Source organism: Kwoniella shivajii, chromosome 1 (genome assembly GCF_035658355.1).
Source record: "Kwoniella shivajii chromosome 1, complete sequence".
Lineage (NCBI taxonomy): Eukaryota > Fungi > Basidiomycota > Tremellomycetes > Tremellales > Cryptococcaceae > Kwoniella > Kwoniella shivajii.
In genome coordinates, this window is record NC_085908.1 from 1,433,894 (window position 1) to 1,449,881 (window position 15,988).

Genomic DNA, 15,988 nt, shown 5'->3' on the forward strand with positions numbered 1-15,988 from the left:
TAGTACAAAAGCTTAACAACATGAATTTCGAAAATCATCTATCAACACATGTATTGTCGTGAAGGAAGAAGTCACTTGATCACACTGTCTTACCTCATTGCCTGCTTGGTTCTGATTCTACCCCCTTATTCTGGCAAATGTTCTGATCCCATTCCCAACCTGTTGAGATCCCTCAAGTTCCATTTACTACAGCTCTTTACCCCCTGAACCTCCTAAGCCCCTTACCAGGATCCAAGTCAAACCTGCTATTCCTACTCCCGACAACAATGCTCTCATGATTATAGTGACTACTAAAGCCTGCCTCACTGCCGAATAGAAAGTAGCAAGAGCTTGTCCTGACCAGTTGACCCTATAACAGTTTCACGTCAAGTTCCGCTTCCTCTTCGCAAATTGACTTACCTCCTGTCAGCTGCTCTATCAGGTCCTCGAACGGAATTTTCCCATCCTTGAATGACCTGTCTATATCTTCTTCCAAATACCCTAATTGTGTAAAACGCGTTTTAGCAGATTGCCCACAGATCACTGCCCGATGTACTCACCATATCCAGAAATTGACATCGGGATAGGAGAATCTAGGAAACACAGCACTTCACACATCTGAATCAGCACAACGTATAATTGGGTAGAAGCAATTCCCAGCTTTGGCAAGGAACATAGTCTCACGTCATTCCGGGACCAACACCTCTTCTCCTTTTCTTTGTTTTTCTCCTTCCATCGACTTTGACTGGATCCCCATTATTCTTCGCATTTGACGGTGTACCATTCTTCTTGGCTTCTTCTATAGCTTTCCTAGCCGCTTCCCATTGATCTTCGAAACTACTTTGAACTGTTACGGGTGTTTTTGGATCAGGTATGAAGTCTAATTCTCCTTCATGGTTGAATTCTGATGTCGTAGGTGAAGAAGGTTTTGAAGGCGTTGCAGAGGGAGGTAGGACTCGATGAGCAGGTGAAGCAGATGGATAATGGGCGATCAAATCCCTATCATTGCATAAATTGCCACATTTAGCTTTGATTTGATGTTGAGACAAGATCAAAGCGAGTCACTCACAGTGTCATTCCTAATGTCAATCCCCATAATCTAAGATGACGTTTCCCTTCGTTGAACCAGCTTCCTGACCCTTCTGCGAATTCGTCAAATTCATTGCTCGGATCAAATCCTTCTGCTACAATCTCAGGCTCGTCTGGTAAGAGAACACAACCAAATCTAACAGGAATGCAAATTGTAAGCAAGCGTTCATGAGCAAACGGAGAAACGATCACTCGCGATACGAATGTACTGGAAGGGGTCATAACACTCACTGCATCTTCCCTATCAGATTCCTCAAACACCATCTGACGAACTTATTCCTGGGACTAAGTCGGCTGCCTATATCTATCTCGATCTGAGACCATTGATCAGGGGATATGGGTGGTGATAGAAGCGAAAGTGGGATCCAGTGAATCGAAGAAACTTCAGACTTGATGAACGGTCAAATTAGCTGAAAAGGGTGATATCGATGATAGATTGGAAATCGACTCACTGCTTGTAATTCCGGTGTGGGACTGAATGGTGATGTCTGCAGGAAAACTATAATAACCAAGAAGGATTAGCTGAAAATCCGATACCCGTTATACGCCCGTCTTCCCCCTTGCTCTCTGTAGACTCCATTAATCATTAAGTACACTGTAAGCTATTCCTAAACATGCGCATCCTCAATTCTTGCCGTGTCTATCCCTTGGTATCCTTATCTCATTGATACCATTGCAATCGTGCTAGAACTCACCAAATGGACTTAAAATCATCAAAAGCCTTTTCCCCAAGCTAGTCGTGACCTCCCTTTCATCCAATCTTCCAACATGTAAGAACTCTTTTTCAGCTAGATCCACTCCCACTTCTTCCCAAGTCTCTCTTAAAGCTGTAAAATAGGCAGATTGATCATCTGGTTCGTGTCTTCCTCCTGGAAACGCGATATGACTTGACCATCTACCGTGGGATACACTTGTGGGGGAGGTCGAAGAAGAAGACGATGACGACGATGATGATGATGTGTGCGGTGCTCTACGTATGAATAATATTTCTGGGACCGTATTTGCATGATTGACCCATGCTATATCATTCGACCATTTACGTTAGCTAGCTCCTCTTCATCTTTTTGGTGATCGGGATAGGTATAGCAAGGATACAGGAAGGAAGGAGGGAAGGACGTACGAAGTTTGAAGAAATCATCTAAAGTATATCCTACACCAAAATCTGATTTCGATATTACCCTCCCGATATATCCCTCAGGTTCATTGCCTTCGAATACTAGTTCGGGTGCCGGTCTTAATCGTATAATTAAAGCTACACTTGCTCTTCTAGGTTGAGTAGGTGGTGATTGGATTACTCTAGGTACGGATAATCGTAAATCTTGAAGAAGAGACAATAGCTCTGAGGAAGGTGTATTAGGTACGTCTATGATATACGCAGATACAGGTCAGTTAGCCTTCTGCGAACGAGAGCAATGGGATAGGATATAGTGCCAAGTGCCATTCGGGAATATTGACTTACCTGACATGATGACTTTCGAATCAATGGAGTGAGAGATGAACGAATTCTGTATCCTGTATAGTCGGGCAGGAAGTAGGAAGTATGGGTCAACGGGAGCTGTATGCTTGAAGTCGGCTTGCAGATGGACTCGAGTCGTTGGATGATGTCACTTTCAGCTTTGATCAAAGGTAAGAATCTGTAACAGCAGTTGTGTGTGTTTCTATCAATGATGTGAATGAATCAGTGAGTGAGTGAGTGTGTGGGGCAACTTTTTGTCCCTTCTTTCGTTTCGTTTTTTGGTTTTATTTCTTGAAATTTCCTATTCGTTGACGATGTGTATATCGTGATCGTGACTGTATTTCCCTCTATCGCTGGCTTGTGGATTTTTGTTTATCGTCCTGTTGAATCTATACGACGAGTGACTCCTTCACAATTGCTTTGTCTGAATCCCTCTTTTTGGGGATATCTACAATTAATATATCTTTTACGAAAAGCATATAAACTTTAAATTTGGATGCGATGATGATGGTGGTGGTCGTGGTGGTTCATTACGACCGGGTTACTAATACATCGGGAATTACCGGGTTATACCAATGAACAACCATTGATAATCACTCACTGGGCCCCCCCAATGGAGAATAATGCCACGTCATGATTCGGATCTGACCGAGGAAGATAAGCTAAAATAGATCCCGAAACAGTGGTATCAAAACATATCACATCTCGCATGCTTTTTTTTTGGTTTTTTTTGGTGTTTTGGGTCGACATTGGGTACCTCGGAGGTGGTGAGGATGAATTTGTGGATGTACCAATGCTTGGAAAACAATATGATTCTTTCCCAAATCGCACTTGCGTCATATAGTAAGAAGGACAGCCGGTGGTGTTTTGATCGTAGTCCCTCACATTATTGATCACCTGACGACCCATCCATCCATCATTCGGATTCAAGCTGCAGGTCATCTGATTACAGCTGCTTGACTTCATCTGATACATAAACATCCGATAGACCACTTTGGTATCCTTTCAGATAATATAATCAACTGCGATGCCGACTGACAATACACGGTATTCACTGCAAGCACCTTGCGGATTACCATCACCACTTCGATCCACCACAACACGTACAAGTAACAGTACCGGTACTATCAGATCAATCTCTTCACCACCATCAACACGTATCAACACTCCTCAATCATCTGCAAACGGTAACGGACACAGTAATGGAATTGGGCATGATGAATATCGTGAATCAACATTATTAGATAATTCAGAAGAATCAGATACGTTAATATCATGTTTTGGTACACTATCAATACCATCCATTCCTTCAAATGGTAAAAGTGGTTTGATCATTAACAGGTTCCCTAAACCTCCTCCACCACAACCTTCTTCTGCGCTGGGAACTAGAGAAGAACAGAGAAAGATTTATTTAGGTCCGAAATTGAGTGATAGAGCTACTGGTGGTCCGGATGCTGGACCGTTGATTGATCGATTCAGTTGTTTGTTTCAGGATCGTAAGTTCCCTCCATCAATCCACCTTCCTATTGATCACCTTTTCATCTCTGTTGAGAATGGTGGGGAGGGGAGGGGAAAAACTGTCAGACACGTTTTCAACTACTGATATGCGAGTTTAGAATATAATTGTGTAACAAATCCTAAAGGTATCGTTTCTCTCGGAGTAGCAGAAAACTTTTTGATGCAAGAAGAATGCATGGAGGTAAGTTACACGGTGTTGTCACTTCTTTATTGAGTTAGTCAGTCACATTGCTGATGTCCTCTCCACATATTCAGCTGTTTTCGACTGCTCTAAGAGACAACTTTACTCCGCTGGATTTATCTTATGGGGATTCTTTATGGGGGTCCAGAAGGATCAACCGAGCATTGGCTGGTCTATATAATGAATATTTCAACCCTGCAGAGGCAGTTAGACCGGAACAGATAATCACTGGTGTGGGATGTTCAGCAGGTAAGTTTAGCACCCCACAGCGATGCCTAAGAAGTAGGAAAGCTGATTGGTATGCTTGAGTAGTCCTTGATCAGCTATTCTACACGTTGATGGACGAAGGAGAAGCTATCCTTTTAGCAGCACCTTAGTAAGCTATCAAAAACGGGCGCTCGTTCCGCGAGTTTGTAAGCTGACTCGCCATGTCTAGCTACACAGGATTTGATCGAGATCTCATAGGAAGGGGAAGGGTACGATTGATACCTGTTCATGTACCGGTTGGAGAAGCTGCTTTCGGACCTGAATGTCTCAAGATGTTTGAGGAGAAATTAGAAGAGGTTGAAAAGGAGGGAATCAGAGTGAGAGCTGTTGTCAGTATATCTCATTTCAAATTGAAGGTTTCATAAAAGTTATCTTCTGGGACTAATACGGGAGAGAGCAAACTCGGCTGATCGCTTTTGACAGATCCTCTGTAATCCTCAAAATCCTTTGGGTCGTACATATCCTCGTTCAACGTTACTGGCATATGCCAAATTCTGCGAAGAGAGGGATTTACATCTAGTTTCGGATGAGATCTACGCTCTGAGCATATACGATAATAAAGGTATGTAACCTTGCCAAGTAGTGCGTGAGGCTAGATCAGTTGACTGAGCTCTTTCGTAGATTTCCCCGAAGCGGAGCCTTTCACAAGTATGTTAAGCTTAGACGTGGAAAAGGAACTGGATATTGATTTTGACAAGGCCAGATTACACGGTGAGTTGCTCCGTACTCAGTCTAGTGCTTAGTCAGCTGACGCTTTTCGTTTCCCAGTCGTTTATGGGATGAGTAAAGAGTAAGTACAGTGACTGTATTCAAGCGAACACGAAAGGGCGAATCACAGCGTCGCTGATATGATCAACGTCGTATTGTGAATAGCTTCTGCTCGAATGGTCTCCGAATTGGCTCACTCATATCTCAGAATAATCCTTTGCTGTTAAGAGCAATGGCAAATACCTCAATGTTAATGAAGAGTAGGTGATGATCCCCTTTTCTTCTCCCTACCGTAATACTAACTGAAACACCCTATGACTCTGTGAATACAGTTTCTTCACCGGCAGATGTTATTTGGTCAACTCTACTTCTAGATCCAATCAGACTAAAATCGTTTATCACTACCAATAAATCAAAGTTAACTGAAGCACATGCTTTCGCAAGAGGTTGGTTCGTAGATAGAGGTGTTGAAGTTGCCAATTCAAATGCGTAGGTTTACGAAACTGAACTCACTTGTCATCAGGCATGCAACGAGAGCTAACATGAGTTGTTATGTCTGCAGAGGCAATTTCATCTGGGTGAACTTGGGGAAGACATTAGGTTTCGATGATGCTTTGACTGAGAAAAAGGTTTTTCAAAAACTACTGGATGGTGGTGTATATATCGTATGTTCAATCAATCTCTTTCGGAAATACGGATTTGTGCAATCTGCTAATTGACGATATTGTATCGAACACTTGTAGGCGCCAGGTTCGGCTTATCATTATCACATAGCCGGTTGGTATAGAGTGACATTCAGTGTACCTAGAGGAAATCTTATGGTGAGTCACCTCTGACCTATGAGACTTATCAGGAAACTGAATATCGCGAGCGCGAATTAGGTCGGTCTAGAGAAATTGGGACAGCTGCTAGAACTTGAATTGATCAAGTAGTAATATGAATGAGAATTTAAGCATTAGATCAACAAAACACTCTGCTTCACAACTTTAACATAGCCTTGTAAGGATAACCCGAAGCCGTCTTTGCTCCACCATGATGCATATTCCATCTCATTTTCCTCACAATTGAATACCTTTTTCACTCTGAAACTACTAGTTTTTCTACGGTATAGCATTTTGTTTCTAATCTTCTGCAATGTAAATGGAACAAGGACGCTGAAGGACACCGTAGAAGGGAATGGTAGTCTTTTTATGGATCTAATTTGATACAATGTTGAGAACTAAAACCAAGAGTCCAATCAATATTGCAAGGACCGAAGCTTTCCAGCTTATAGGTTTACTTGAGGATCCATCAGAATGAGCAGTGGGAGAAATACAATTGACTGTGCCAAGAGAACAAGGTTGTTGTTCCCCTATTTGAGGATTCCAAATTTGAACTAGGCAATCAAACTCAGGAGCTTTGCACGATAATCCATTTGAGGTGGGTACGATAGTTTCGTTTAGCGTTCCGCAGATGAATCGAGCACAAGCATCTTCGGAGAATACGCAGGTGGACATGGGCGTGGTGAGATCGCACAGCTTTGGAAGATCTGACATGATGATTGCGCTGCTTGTAGTGAGAGGTTAGTGATGGATATGCGATAGCTCCAAGAAGGTGGTCAACGGAATCTGGGTTTTTTATTGCCAAGTTATCAAGGTGAGGTCAGAGTAAATAAAATAAGAGGTGGGGGATATCACACTCTTCCATTATGCACACCATCCTGATGCTTCCATCCTGATAGATTCCTCAATAGACTGCAAGATGAATGAACAAGATTTTGATTGGTCCATGTATGTTCGTGAGAAAGAACTCTGTTTGGGTCATTTGATCGATATGAGTCAGCTACGAGAGTTTATACTATATATCTGGTCATTCTGTTTCCCCTTACTCTCCTCCCTCTCGAAGACGTCCATCACAGTCCAGAAAAAAAGGCATTTGTATGCATAGCATCATGCCTTATCATCTACTTACGTCATTCATATGTTTATACTCAGGATCATGTTTGGTGTATTCGTGCACACTTATTATAAGGTATCAAAGTCTTGTAAATACTAAAAGCTGACACAGGCATATCACAAGACACCGTCTGAACATTATCTTCTACAGCTCATATCATATCAGCATGATCACACAGAATCGCGGTTACTCCTTCCTACGATTCCACCAATGTTTATTCCTTCTACCAACGGTTTCATTTTCATCACTGTTCTCATGCTCTACAGATCCAGATCCTGCAGTTGAATTCGCGGTTGACGGATGTTTCTTAGCCAGTATTCTGCGGGTCGTCGGAACATTCTTTCTGATCGTGGCATCTTCATTGGTTTTTGAGTGCGAAGAAGAAGTCATCGTACTTCCCGAAGGTGTGAACCTATCTTCGCCATTTGAAACCGATGATGGTGCGGTACTGATGCCTAGATGTTCTAGTGTATATCCTTCATTCTCAATCGAGGGAGAAATCTGAGGTCCGAAAGATACATTATCTAGGAGATTAGGACGAGATTGAGGTATTTGAAGGGAATGAGGTCTTGCTCTAATCGTACTGCGATTATCAGACTCTGACATCCTTTTGAATGAAACTTCGTTGATTCTGACTTGAAATGGATGAGGTCGTGGCAAAGGGATGTGTGATTGAGATAATGTAATTGGCGTAGTCGACGAAACCATGTCAATCTCATTGGGTAAGAAAGACGCTGTTTGTTTGTGGGGGGTATCTGGGGATCCAAGTGAATAAGAGACAGTCGTATTCGGCGAGCTAGGCCGCAAGCTGGACTGTTTGGAATGAGGAGCACTTTGAGCGGGAGCGTACCACGGATATGAAGGATCATCCATTCGATGGGAAGAAGTTGAAGCCATCCCCATACCTCTTTTGGGTTCATCGACGGTCTGCTCCTCATGGTAGGAGTTTCTCTCTTCATCCTCCTCTCGCAGTGACTGAGCTTTGACGATCTCAGTCAATCCGTTCATCGCATCTCTCCAAGCTTCTTCGGCTCTATGGAGACTTGTCCAGCCTTCGGTACCCAGTCTCTGAGCTTCTTTTAGTAGGTCAGCAGGTAACGATTCTCCTTTTCTCCTCCTTATTTCTGCTTGAGAGGCTTGGCGTGCCACACTAGGTCGAATGGGAAGAGGCGAAAGATTGTCATTATCTTTGGTGAGGGTGTCATATGCTTGCTGTATGGGGTGATACTGGTTGCTACCATTATACTCCCTTTCATATGTACCCGGACCATAAGTCTCAAATCGAGGAGAAAGAGTATCTCGTCTTGGTAGAGGAATACCTTCGTACTGTCCATGTTTCGATGGGTCTCCTCGTAGTCTAGGTAGACCATCGATAGTCTCGCTTCTCTGAGCCATATCCATCATCACGCTACCCCGATCTAAACTCTCCTTAGCCATCTTACGCATGGTTTCGCTGACTTCGTTCATAGATGTGGAATGCTTCAGAAGTGCCGCTGCATGTGTTGAAAGCAAATGGCTAGCGATGAGAAGTGGCAGCTCAGTTGGATGTGATGTACCTGATGTGAGAGGTGGTATATACGTTTGTCTTGGAGTTGACAGTGGAGTTGTAGAGGAGGACGGTGGACGAGGTAATGGACGAGTTTTGGTTGATCTTGCTGTTGAAGACTTAGTAGATGTATGTACGGATCGGTCTATCATATCTTCGGGAATAACAATATGGGGAAGATGAGAGCTGGAAGAATATTGAACATCGGTAGAATTGGGAGTGGATAGAGCTCGAGGTCCATGGCCTGAGCTGCTGGAAGTATAATGATCATCCGCACTTGATGTATCTGGGGAAACACTCATACTGCTGAGTGAAAGAGGCGGGATATGAGGGAAGACCTGCCCATGCGAAGCCGGAACAGGACGATGAGTAGTGGGCGGATCGACTTGGGAATTTGTGTTTGTAGCTGTAGGCAACAGACCTACTAGAGGCACTGGAGCCACTTCCCAGTGAGGGAAGCTGCCCTTTTCGCCGTTGCTTGAGACTTGCCTAGCATTTCCGGTCTCAATGTGAGCTTCTATATCTATCGCTCCAGCTTCAGGTGTTTCTACTAAATTTTCCACATACAGTACTCTTCTTACTCCTTCGGATTGAGTAATGACAGACCCATTACCACTTCCTGTCCTGTCAAACCCATGTCTTGCGTTCATTATTGTGGAGGGAGATTGATCCTGACCTCGATCTTTAGATAATTCAGAGCCATCATCCCTGATTCCGAAAGTGCCCGAAGTTCGGATTGCAGTTTGTATGGAATCATCTTCCTCGTTTTGTACGGGTGATTCAGTGAGACGCATAGGAGATTTGGGTGAAGACTCCCTCGACGTAGTCATCCCAGATGCACTGGGTTTTCGGTTACTTTTAGACAATTTACGAGTAACGTGGTCTTTGTTAGCGTCGACCCCAAATATTGACGAGAATATTGATGATACTTTCCGACGACGAGGTGACTTGTCTGCTGGTGTATCCGATCGAGCCGATTTGGAGCGTTTGTGTAGTGATGATTCCGATTTGTGAGAAATGAGAGGAGGATGAACATTGTCTTGCGACATACACGATCCGCTAGACTAAAAGGATTTGTCAATGATACGGCTGGAATTAAGTATGTGACTAGCAGGATAGCTTACTTCGGTAGAAATCGTGATATGTGCCTGAGCCTGCATTGGGGTGGTGTGCGGATCCAGGCCCAAAGCAGGAGTGATTGCGTTCATTGGCCCACTAAAGGACTGATCGTCCTTGATACTGTCGGGTCTGCTTTGAGTACTACTAGGCTTCGAGCTATATGAGCTTCTGGGACGCTTTTTCAGACTGTTGGGTCTACTTCGGGGAAGTGGATGAGCACTGCTTGTATTGGAAGGAGGGATAAACAGGGGAACGTTGTGAAATGTTGACTCAGAGTATTCGGCTGGTAGACCCTGTTGAAATGTGTCAGTATTGTTATTGAGGCGAGCTTACCGCTCCATGAGAAGGGAAGTAACTCACTTGGAATGATCCCTTAAATGGCGATGCATTTCTCGAAGTGCCTTCCAAAGGTTGAGAATATATGCTAGATGGGAGAGAATGACTAATTTCTGAAGAAAGGGATTTACCGGCTCCTACACCCGTCATGTTCCTATCCACATGATCCAGTGACGATGTGACGGGAGGTGTAATTCTTCGGAGTAGTTTAGGTTTTGTGGGTAATTGGGATCTGGGAGGAGGTGGTAACCCACCAGGAGCATCGGTTGAGGTTTGAGGTGGGAAGGGAATTAGTTGATTTTCCGTGTATTCAATCTGTGGGGAAGATAAGGTATCGAATTTGGAAGAAGGTATAATCCTTCTCGGTGATCTTGGTGGAGGAGTAGGTGATGATACAGGTAATGATACACTCCTCTTTCTGATAGGAGTACCAGGCTCGTCAGCATCTCTCTGATTATCATTGGCATCTTTATGTTGTTCTTTTACAGTTTCAGCGGATAATTGAGAGTAAACACTATCGTCATCTGTCTCGTGATTCTGTTCTCGTTGTCCATCTTGATCGTAAGATGTTCTTCTCTCAGAAAGGTAATTAGCCTCTTCAAGTGGGAGTCGAAGTGTACGTAATGAAGTAGGTGTAGTGAGTTCCGTTATGGGAGATAAAGCTCTCATGGGATGATTACTCAGTATTGCCATAGCTGGAGAACTGGATATGAGGTCGAAGGATGTCGGGACATGGGAACCTGTGGTCAAGGTGTAAGCCAAAGAATGATTATACGATACTAGATATAGGGGAGCGATGTACAGTAGCACTAATACTAAATATACGATAGGACCAGAGCCAAAGAAGAGAATGAACATATAGTTACCAAATCATATATAGGGTGCTGTCATTGACGCTCGTTCACGTGAAGCTATGATTATACTTTCTGACTTTTTGCCGCCTATAACAACCCGAAACAATCACATTAGCTCGATGTTTCTCCTAGTAGTCCGAGCAAGTTGATGGGATGACTAACGCATATGTCGCAGTGGTGCTTTTGTCAGTTTCAGCCCAAGGAAGTCCTGCCGGAAGGCTTGTAATCCCGGACCTTTCGAAGTTGCTTCAGACTACAAAGGTGTGGAGGTCGGGTCAAAATCGAGCTGCGTCGGAATCGATGTGGCCACCAGGTGCAATTGGCTGGTGAGAGAGTGATCTGCTAGATCATCGATGAACATGAACATGTACACGAGGGATCAGCATGAGTGCTAACAAGGTGGGATCAGAGATTGGATGATGAAGCGAGGATTGATAGTAGGTTGTTGATCTGTGCCTGTAATATACACAATACACACAATGATCCGAGCGTGATAACATCGATCCAGACGAAACGGAATAAACTTTGCCACCGCATGGATTGCCACAAACACACACACATATCGTTTCAGGATTTCAGGGTGGAAAAACAGAGGAATGCCAAAGTGTCACGTTAGACATGAGATGCATTCACTATTGATTATAATGGTCTATAAAGACATGTGAAGGGGAGACATGCAGCATTATCCTATGACTTATGAAGCTCGTTACTATCCATGTCTCTGTTTACATCTATCGCCTCGAGAACATCTAATGAAAGACAGATGATCAGATCAGTGGCCTATTCGTCTATTAGGTGTCAGGGATGGAAAAACACTTACTCTCCCCTTGACCAGAACCTACAGACAGGAACGTTCATATCCCTATCTATAGGTCTCATTCCTCTATTGTCATAGTTGCTGGAAGACGCGTAATTGTTTTGTCCGCCCCAAGATGGTCTATCGCCATAAGATGCAGAAGGTTGTGATTGACCCCAAGATTGTTGAGGAGGTTGTTGATTCCCATAATAATTGTTATATGAATGTGCGTTACCTACTCCAGCATACGGATTATGTTGTGATTGCGTTGGAGTTAATGAAGTAGGTAAAACATTTTGTAATCCTTTAAGCAGATCGCTAACTGAGTTTCCTTGTGTCATTGTATGATGATTTGGGATTTGAGTTTGTCCATTTCCACTTCCACGATAAGCACCTCTTGATTGATATTCAAGTATCCTATGACTTTCATCCATCGCATCCATTATTCTAGTCTGCGAATTATGTTCTATGACTTGCACACCAGACTTAGAAGGATCAGGGACTGGTATACCGGGTGGATACGATATGGCTAGTATACCTCGTTCACGTTCATTTTGAATCTCAGTTTCTGCTGTTGTAGGTTGTACAGGTAAATCGTAATATGCTAAAGAAAGGGAACAACAAATTGTATCAGTGAATAACCCCGACTGCCTTAATGAGTGATGCAAAATTTTCGAGTGAACCAAGTAAAAAGCAATCTACTCACGAATGGGCTCATACCAGTCTATCGTACCATGACTTCTCGCCATCGCTGCACCTTCAGCTACATCTAATTGATGTGCACTTTGACCATGGACATCATCTTCGTTTATCCAAGGTGGTAATTCCGATTCATATGTTTCTTGTGTGAATTCTTTGATCTGTTCTAATGCGCCACCTCCATCTTCAGGTTTGATTGAATCTTTGAATCTTACATTTCTTATCAGTTTACCTTTTGATGTATATCTTGGTTTATCATCTTCTTTTTTTACATCATTAGAAGGTGCGGGAAGAGGTTGATTGACAATTGTCGAAAGGCCAGCTGTACTACCACTTGGAATGGAAGTTGTTGGTTGCGTTTTGGATACGGCTCCTAAAGCTTGAAGGGCATTTTGTAGTAAGCTCGACATAGCTGGCGGATTGACAGCACCCTGTGGTTGTGAGGTTCGATCGATTTTCTTGAATTCTGGTAATTTACCTTTACCTTTACCGGCTATACCAGAAGATGAGCTTGAGTTTGGGTTGGATCCAAAGAATGACATATCAGTAGCGCTTTTCGATCCTGCTTTCGGCGTAATCGAGCTAGCCGAAGAATGAAGGGGCTTCACTGTAGGCTTCGAGTTGAAAGAAGAGGGACCTGGTACTTTCGATGAAATAGATTTGGAAGAGTTGTCGATCTTAGGTTTGATATCTTCTCTAGAAGCTTGATCAATCTTTCTTTTCTTGTTGTCTGGTAATGTTTCATATTAGCATATAAACATATATATATATATACGCTGTTTTATTCTTGTCACATGAGAGACTGACTTACTAGAATCATCATCATCATCGTCTGGAGCACTTCTTTTATTTTTAGGTATAAGTACATTCACTACGTAATTATCGTATCTTTGAAAAGCGGACTGTATGGCATCTTTGTTCGCCACGTCTACGCACAATAAAAGGTTCCTGTAATCAGCCTTGATACTTTATCGTCCGTAAACGCAATTATTTGAACTCACTTTTGTCAACAGCAAGATCCGTAGCTTTCTTGGCTCTGATCCTGATCCTCGTATCTTCAACTAAATCCATTGGCATATCCGTTTTTCCCAAGACCTATAAATCCCGAATAAATGCAACGTAAGCCATTCTGCTGAAAAAGGTCATAATACATTGATAATAACATTGTACTACAACAATAAACATGAATTAGAACGAGAGAGTGGATTTACCTGAAAAATGGGTATAAGAGCTTCTTGCCATTTTGAGATATCTTTCAAAGATTTCGCTAACCAACTTGACCAAACTTCGCAATATCTATCATCACTTGCCATTGCAACTAGATAATCCAGAGAAGCGTTATCCCTTATTTTACTTGCAATTTCTTTCACTTCATTTGGTGTAGGTATAAATAAAGGAGGTAATATAATATCCGAGTTCTTCTTTTCCCTTTTACGTAGATTTTTGAACAACGGTACTGGTTTAGGTTGTGTCAATGATTCAGAAGTAAGTAATGGTCTTAAACTGTCCATTGTGACTGCATCGATACTCGTGGTTCCAGTGACGAAAGTGCTTGTGCCGATCTTAGGTTTTTCATCGATTGGTTCTGATTTGGGTGTTCGATCGATTGATGACGAATCTGATCTAACCTTCTTAGCTACTCTAGCTGGATCTTGAGGTCTCACAGGGACTAAAGATCGTTTCCTGCTTGGTCCAGGTTGAATTGATAATTCATATGTTGCAGAGGGAGAAGGGGTTCTTAGTGATCCAGGTGGAATCAACTTGATCGGTGATTCTGTTCGATTCGGGAGCTGGCCTATTTCATTCATAATAGCAGGAGGACTGTCCAATTGAGTCAAATCAATGGGTAGAGGTTGGTATTGTTGTGGCGATCTCGATTGTGCTTGTACTTGTTGTAAGTACTGTTGAGCGGCTTGTAGAGATGAGGTAGAAGGACCAGGACCAGCATTACCATTTAGCCGTTGTTGCTGTTGTTGCTGTTGTATCAGCATTTGCAATCGCTGTTGCTGCTGCAGCTGTTGATGTAGCTGCAGTTGCTGTTGTTGACTGGGAAGAAGAAATCAGCTTTCGACTTCTCATAGTTTTGATGGTACTTACTGAAAACCTGGCTGTTGATGTTGAGCTAGAATTTGAGTTGTGCCAGGATAGAAGTTGGGAACCGGATTGATATTTCGAGGTTGTAGAGTTTGAGCTTGAGCTTGTCCTTGAGGTCGAGGAGCAACATCTTGTAAGGATACAAAGCCGAATGGGTTTTGTGGTTGACTCGGTCCATCGAAATGATGATGCTGTTGCTGCTGAATTGAGTGATCTATAATTGCGATATTGCATCTGGTATCAGCAATTTGTAGTCATGCATGTTATAGGTCCCCTCATCTTTCCTCCAACATCTTTCAAACCCAATTCTCCCAGTCAAATGCCACACCCGCCACATATCAGAGTTGATAACCAGAAGAAAGGGATAGATCACGTGATTTGGGTTCATAAAGTGTCGGGTATGCAAAGTACGCCGTAACACTCTGTTAATTCAACCAATCAGATCTCGTCATTCCCCGTCCTCACCATGGAAATCCGCCCTGACCGCACCGAACCCCCTCTCTCCCCTCCATTGACATTGTACACACGACCTCTCTCTACTTTCCTTTGTGATCGAGGTTCACATACACGCAGTAGTATGACGATTTGAGTGGAACAGATGACGAGAAGCCATAAGAAAGACAAGGCAACGATCAAATGGATTCAGAAATGGATTTTTCAGTTGTACGTAGAACAGATGCTCATTGTAGAAAGGTATAGAGGTCAAAGACCAATTATACCCAGCGTGATAAGATGAATTGATTTCTTGCATTTTGGTTTTTCATGGAATTCCCGATGTGTAGCCCCAACGAGAAATTAGAAAGTATCACCTACCTTGATAGATCCCATTAGTCAATCCCGAGAATCCCAACATTGGGCCATGATCATGCGATAAAAACATGTTAGCATCGTCTTCAGCTTGTTGTTGTCGTTGTTGACTTTGACCTTGATTTTGATCTTGATTTTGGTTTTGGGTTCCACGAAGATCATGAACTTGTGCCCAAGCTTCAGCTTCTGTCATACCTTCAGCCACCATTGATCTCGACAATAACCAATCTTCAGGTGATTGTCCAGGTGGAATTGGTGATGATCGAAGTTGATTTGATACCCAAGCTCTTTGAGTGGGATCTTGACTATAAATTTCAACACAATACGTCAACAAATGAGCGACTACACAATGTAATGAGAGAACGCGATGGATATGATGAAATGGTGGAATGCGCACCAATATTGATTTAAGATATTCCAAGGCCAGGTGTCCATCTGAACTGAACCAGATGTACTCTACGTATAACTGAAACGACGTGTATCTGAACAACTACTATGATCCTGCTACTATAGATACCCATACGTTCCAAAAAGAATGCGAAAACACGAAACTCCGAGGAAGATGATAAAAACCAATCCTGATGGAGAGGATATCGTTAAATCG

The 15,988-nt window shown here is 42.9% G+C and overlaps 5 protein-coding genes across 5 annotated transcripts; 1 reads left to right on the plus strand and 4 right to left on the minus strand.

Moving 5' to 3' along the window:
* Positions 1-186: 186 nt before the first annotated feature.
* Positions 187-2,534, minus strand: IL334_000560 (uncharacterized protein; the record flags this gene model as incomplete). The annotated part of the gene is made up of 10 exons (XM_062932326.1): positions 187-349; positions 400-480; positions 540-587; positions 664-978; positions 1,049-1,204; positions 1,300-1,457; positions 1,521-1,567; positions 1,764-2,087; positions 2,189-2,431; positions 2,528-2,534. 10 exons carry the CDS (start codon positions 2,532-2,534, stop codon positions 187-189), a joined length of 1,542 nt encoding a protein of 513 aa, XP_062788377.1.
* Positions 2,535-3,551: 1,017 nt separating this feature from the next.
* On the plus strand, positions 3,552-6,130 carry IL334_000561 (uncharacterized protein; the record flags this gene model as incomplete). Its single annotated transcript, XM_062932327.1, has 13 exons — positions 3,552-4,020; positions 4,141-4,223; positions 4,298-4,472; positions 4,536-4,599; positions 4,660-4,819; positions 4,914-5,052; positions 5,112-5,201; positions 5,259-5,280; positions 5,364-5,458; positions 5,531-5,687; positions 5,761-5,863; positions 5,942-6,019; positions 6,080-6,130. The coding sequence occupies 13 exons, from the start codon at positions 3,552-3,554 to the stop codon at positions 6,128-6,130; spliced, it is 1,686 nt and encodes a 561-aa protein (XP_062788378.1).
* Positions 6,131-6,394: 264 nt separating this feature from the next.
* On the minus strand, positions 6,395-6,733 carry IL334_000562 (uncharacterized protein; the record flags this gene model as incomplete). The annotated part of the gene is made up of 1 exon (XM_062932328.1): positions 6,395-6,733. One exon carries the CDS (start codon positions 6,731-6,733, stop codon positions 6,395-6,397), a length of 339 nt encoding a protein of 112 aa, XP_062788379.1.
* A 586-nt stretch (positions 6,734-7,319) lies between these two features.
* Positions 7,320-10,827, minus strand: IL334_000563 (uncharacterized protein; the record flags this gene model as incomplete). The annotated part of the gene is made up of 3 exons (XM_062932329.1): positions 7,320-9,743; positions 9,804-10,091; positions 10,159-10,827. 3 exons carry the CDS (start codon positions 10,825-10,827, stop codon positions 7,320-7,322), a joined length of 3,381 nt encoding a protein of 1,126 aa, XP_062788380.1.
* Positions 10,828-11,804: 977 nt separating this feature from the next.
* On the minus strand, positions 11,805-15,819 carry IL334_000564 (uncharacterized protein; the record flags this gene model as incomplete). Its single annotated transcript, XM_062932330.1, has 8 exons — positions 11,805-12,388; positions 12,491-13,213; positions 13,295-13,411; positions 13,485-13,578; positions 13,695-14,529; positions 14,581-14,791; positions 15,391-15,689; positions 15,782-15,819. The coding sequence occupies 8 exons, from the start codon at positions 15,817-15,819 to the stop codon at positions 11,805-11,807; spliced, it is 2,901 nt and encodes a 966-aa protein (XP_062788381.1).
* Positions 15,820-15,988: the final 169 nt, after the last annotated feature.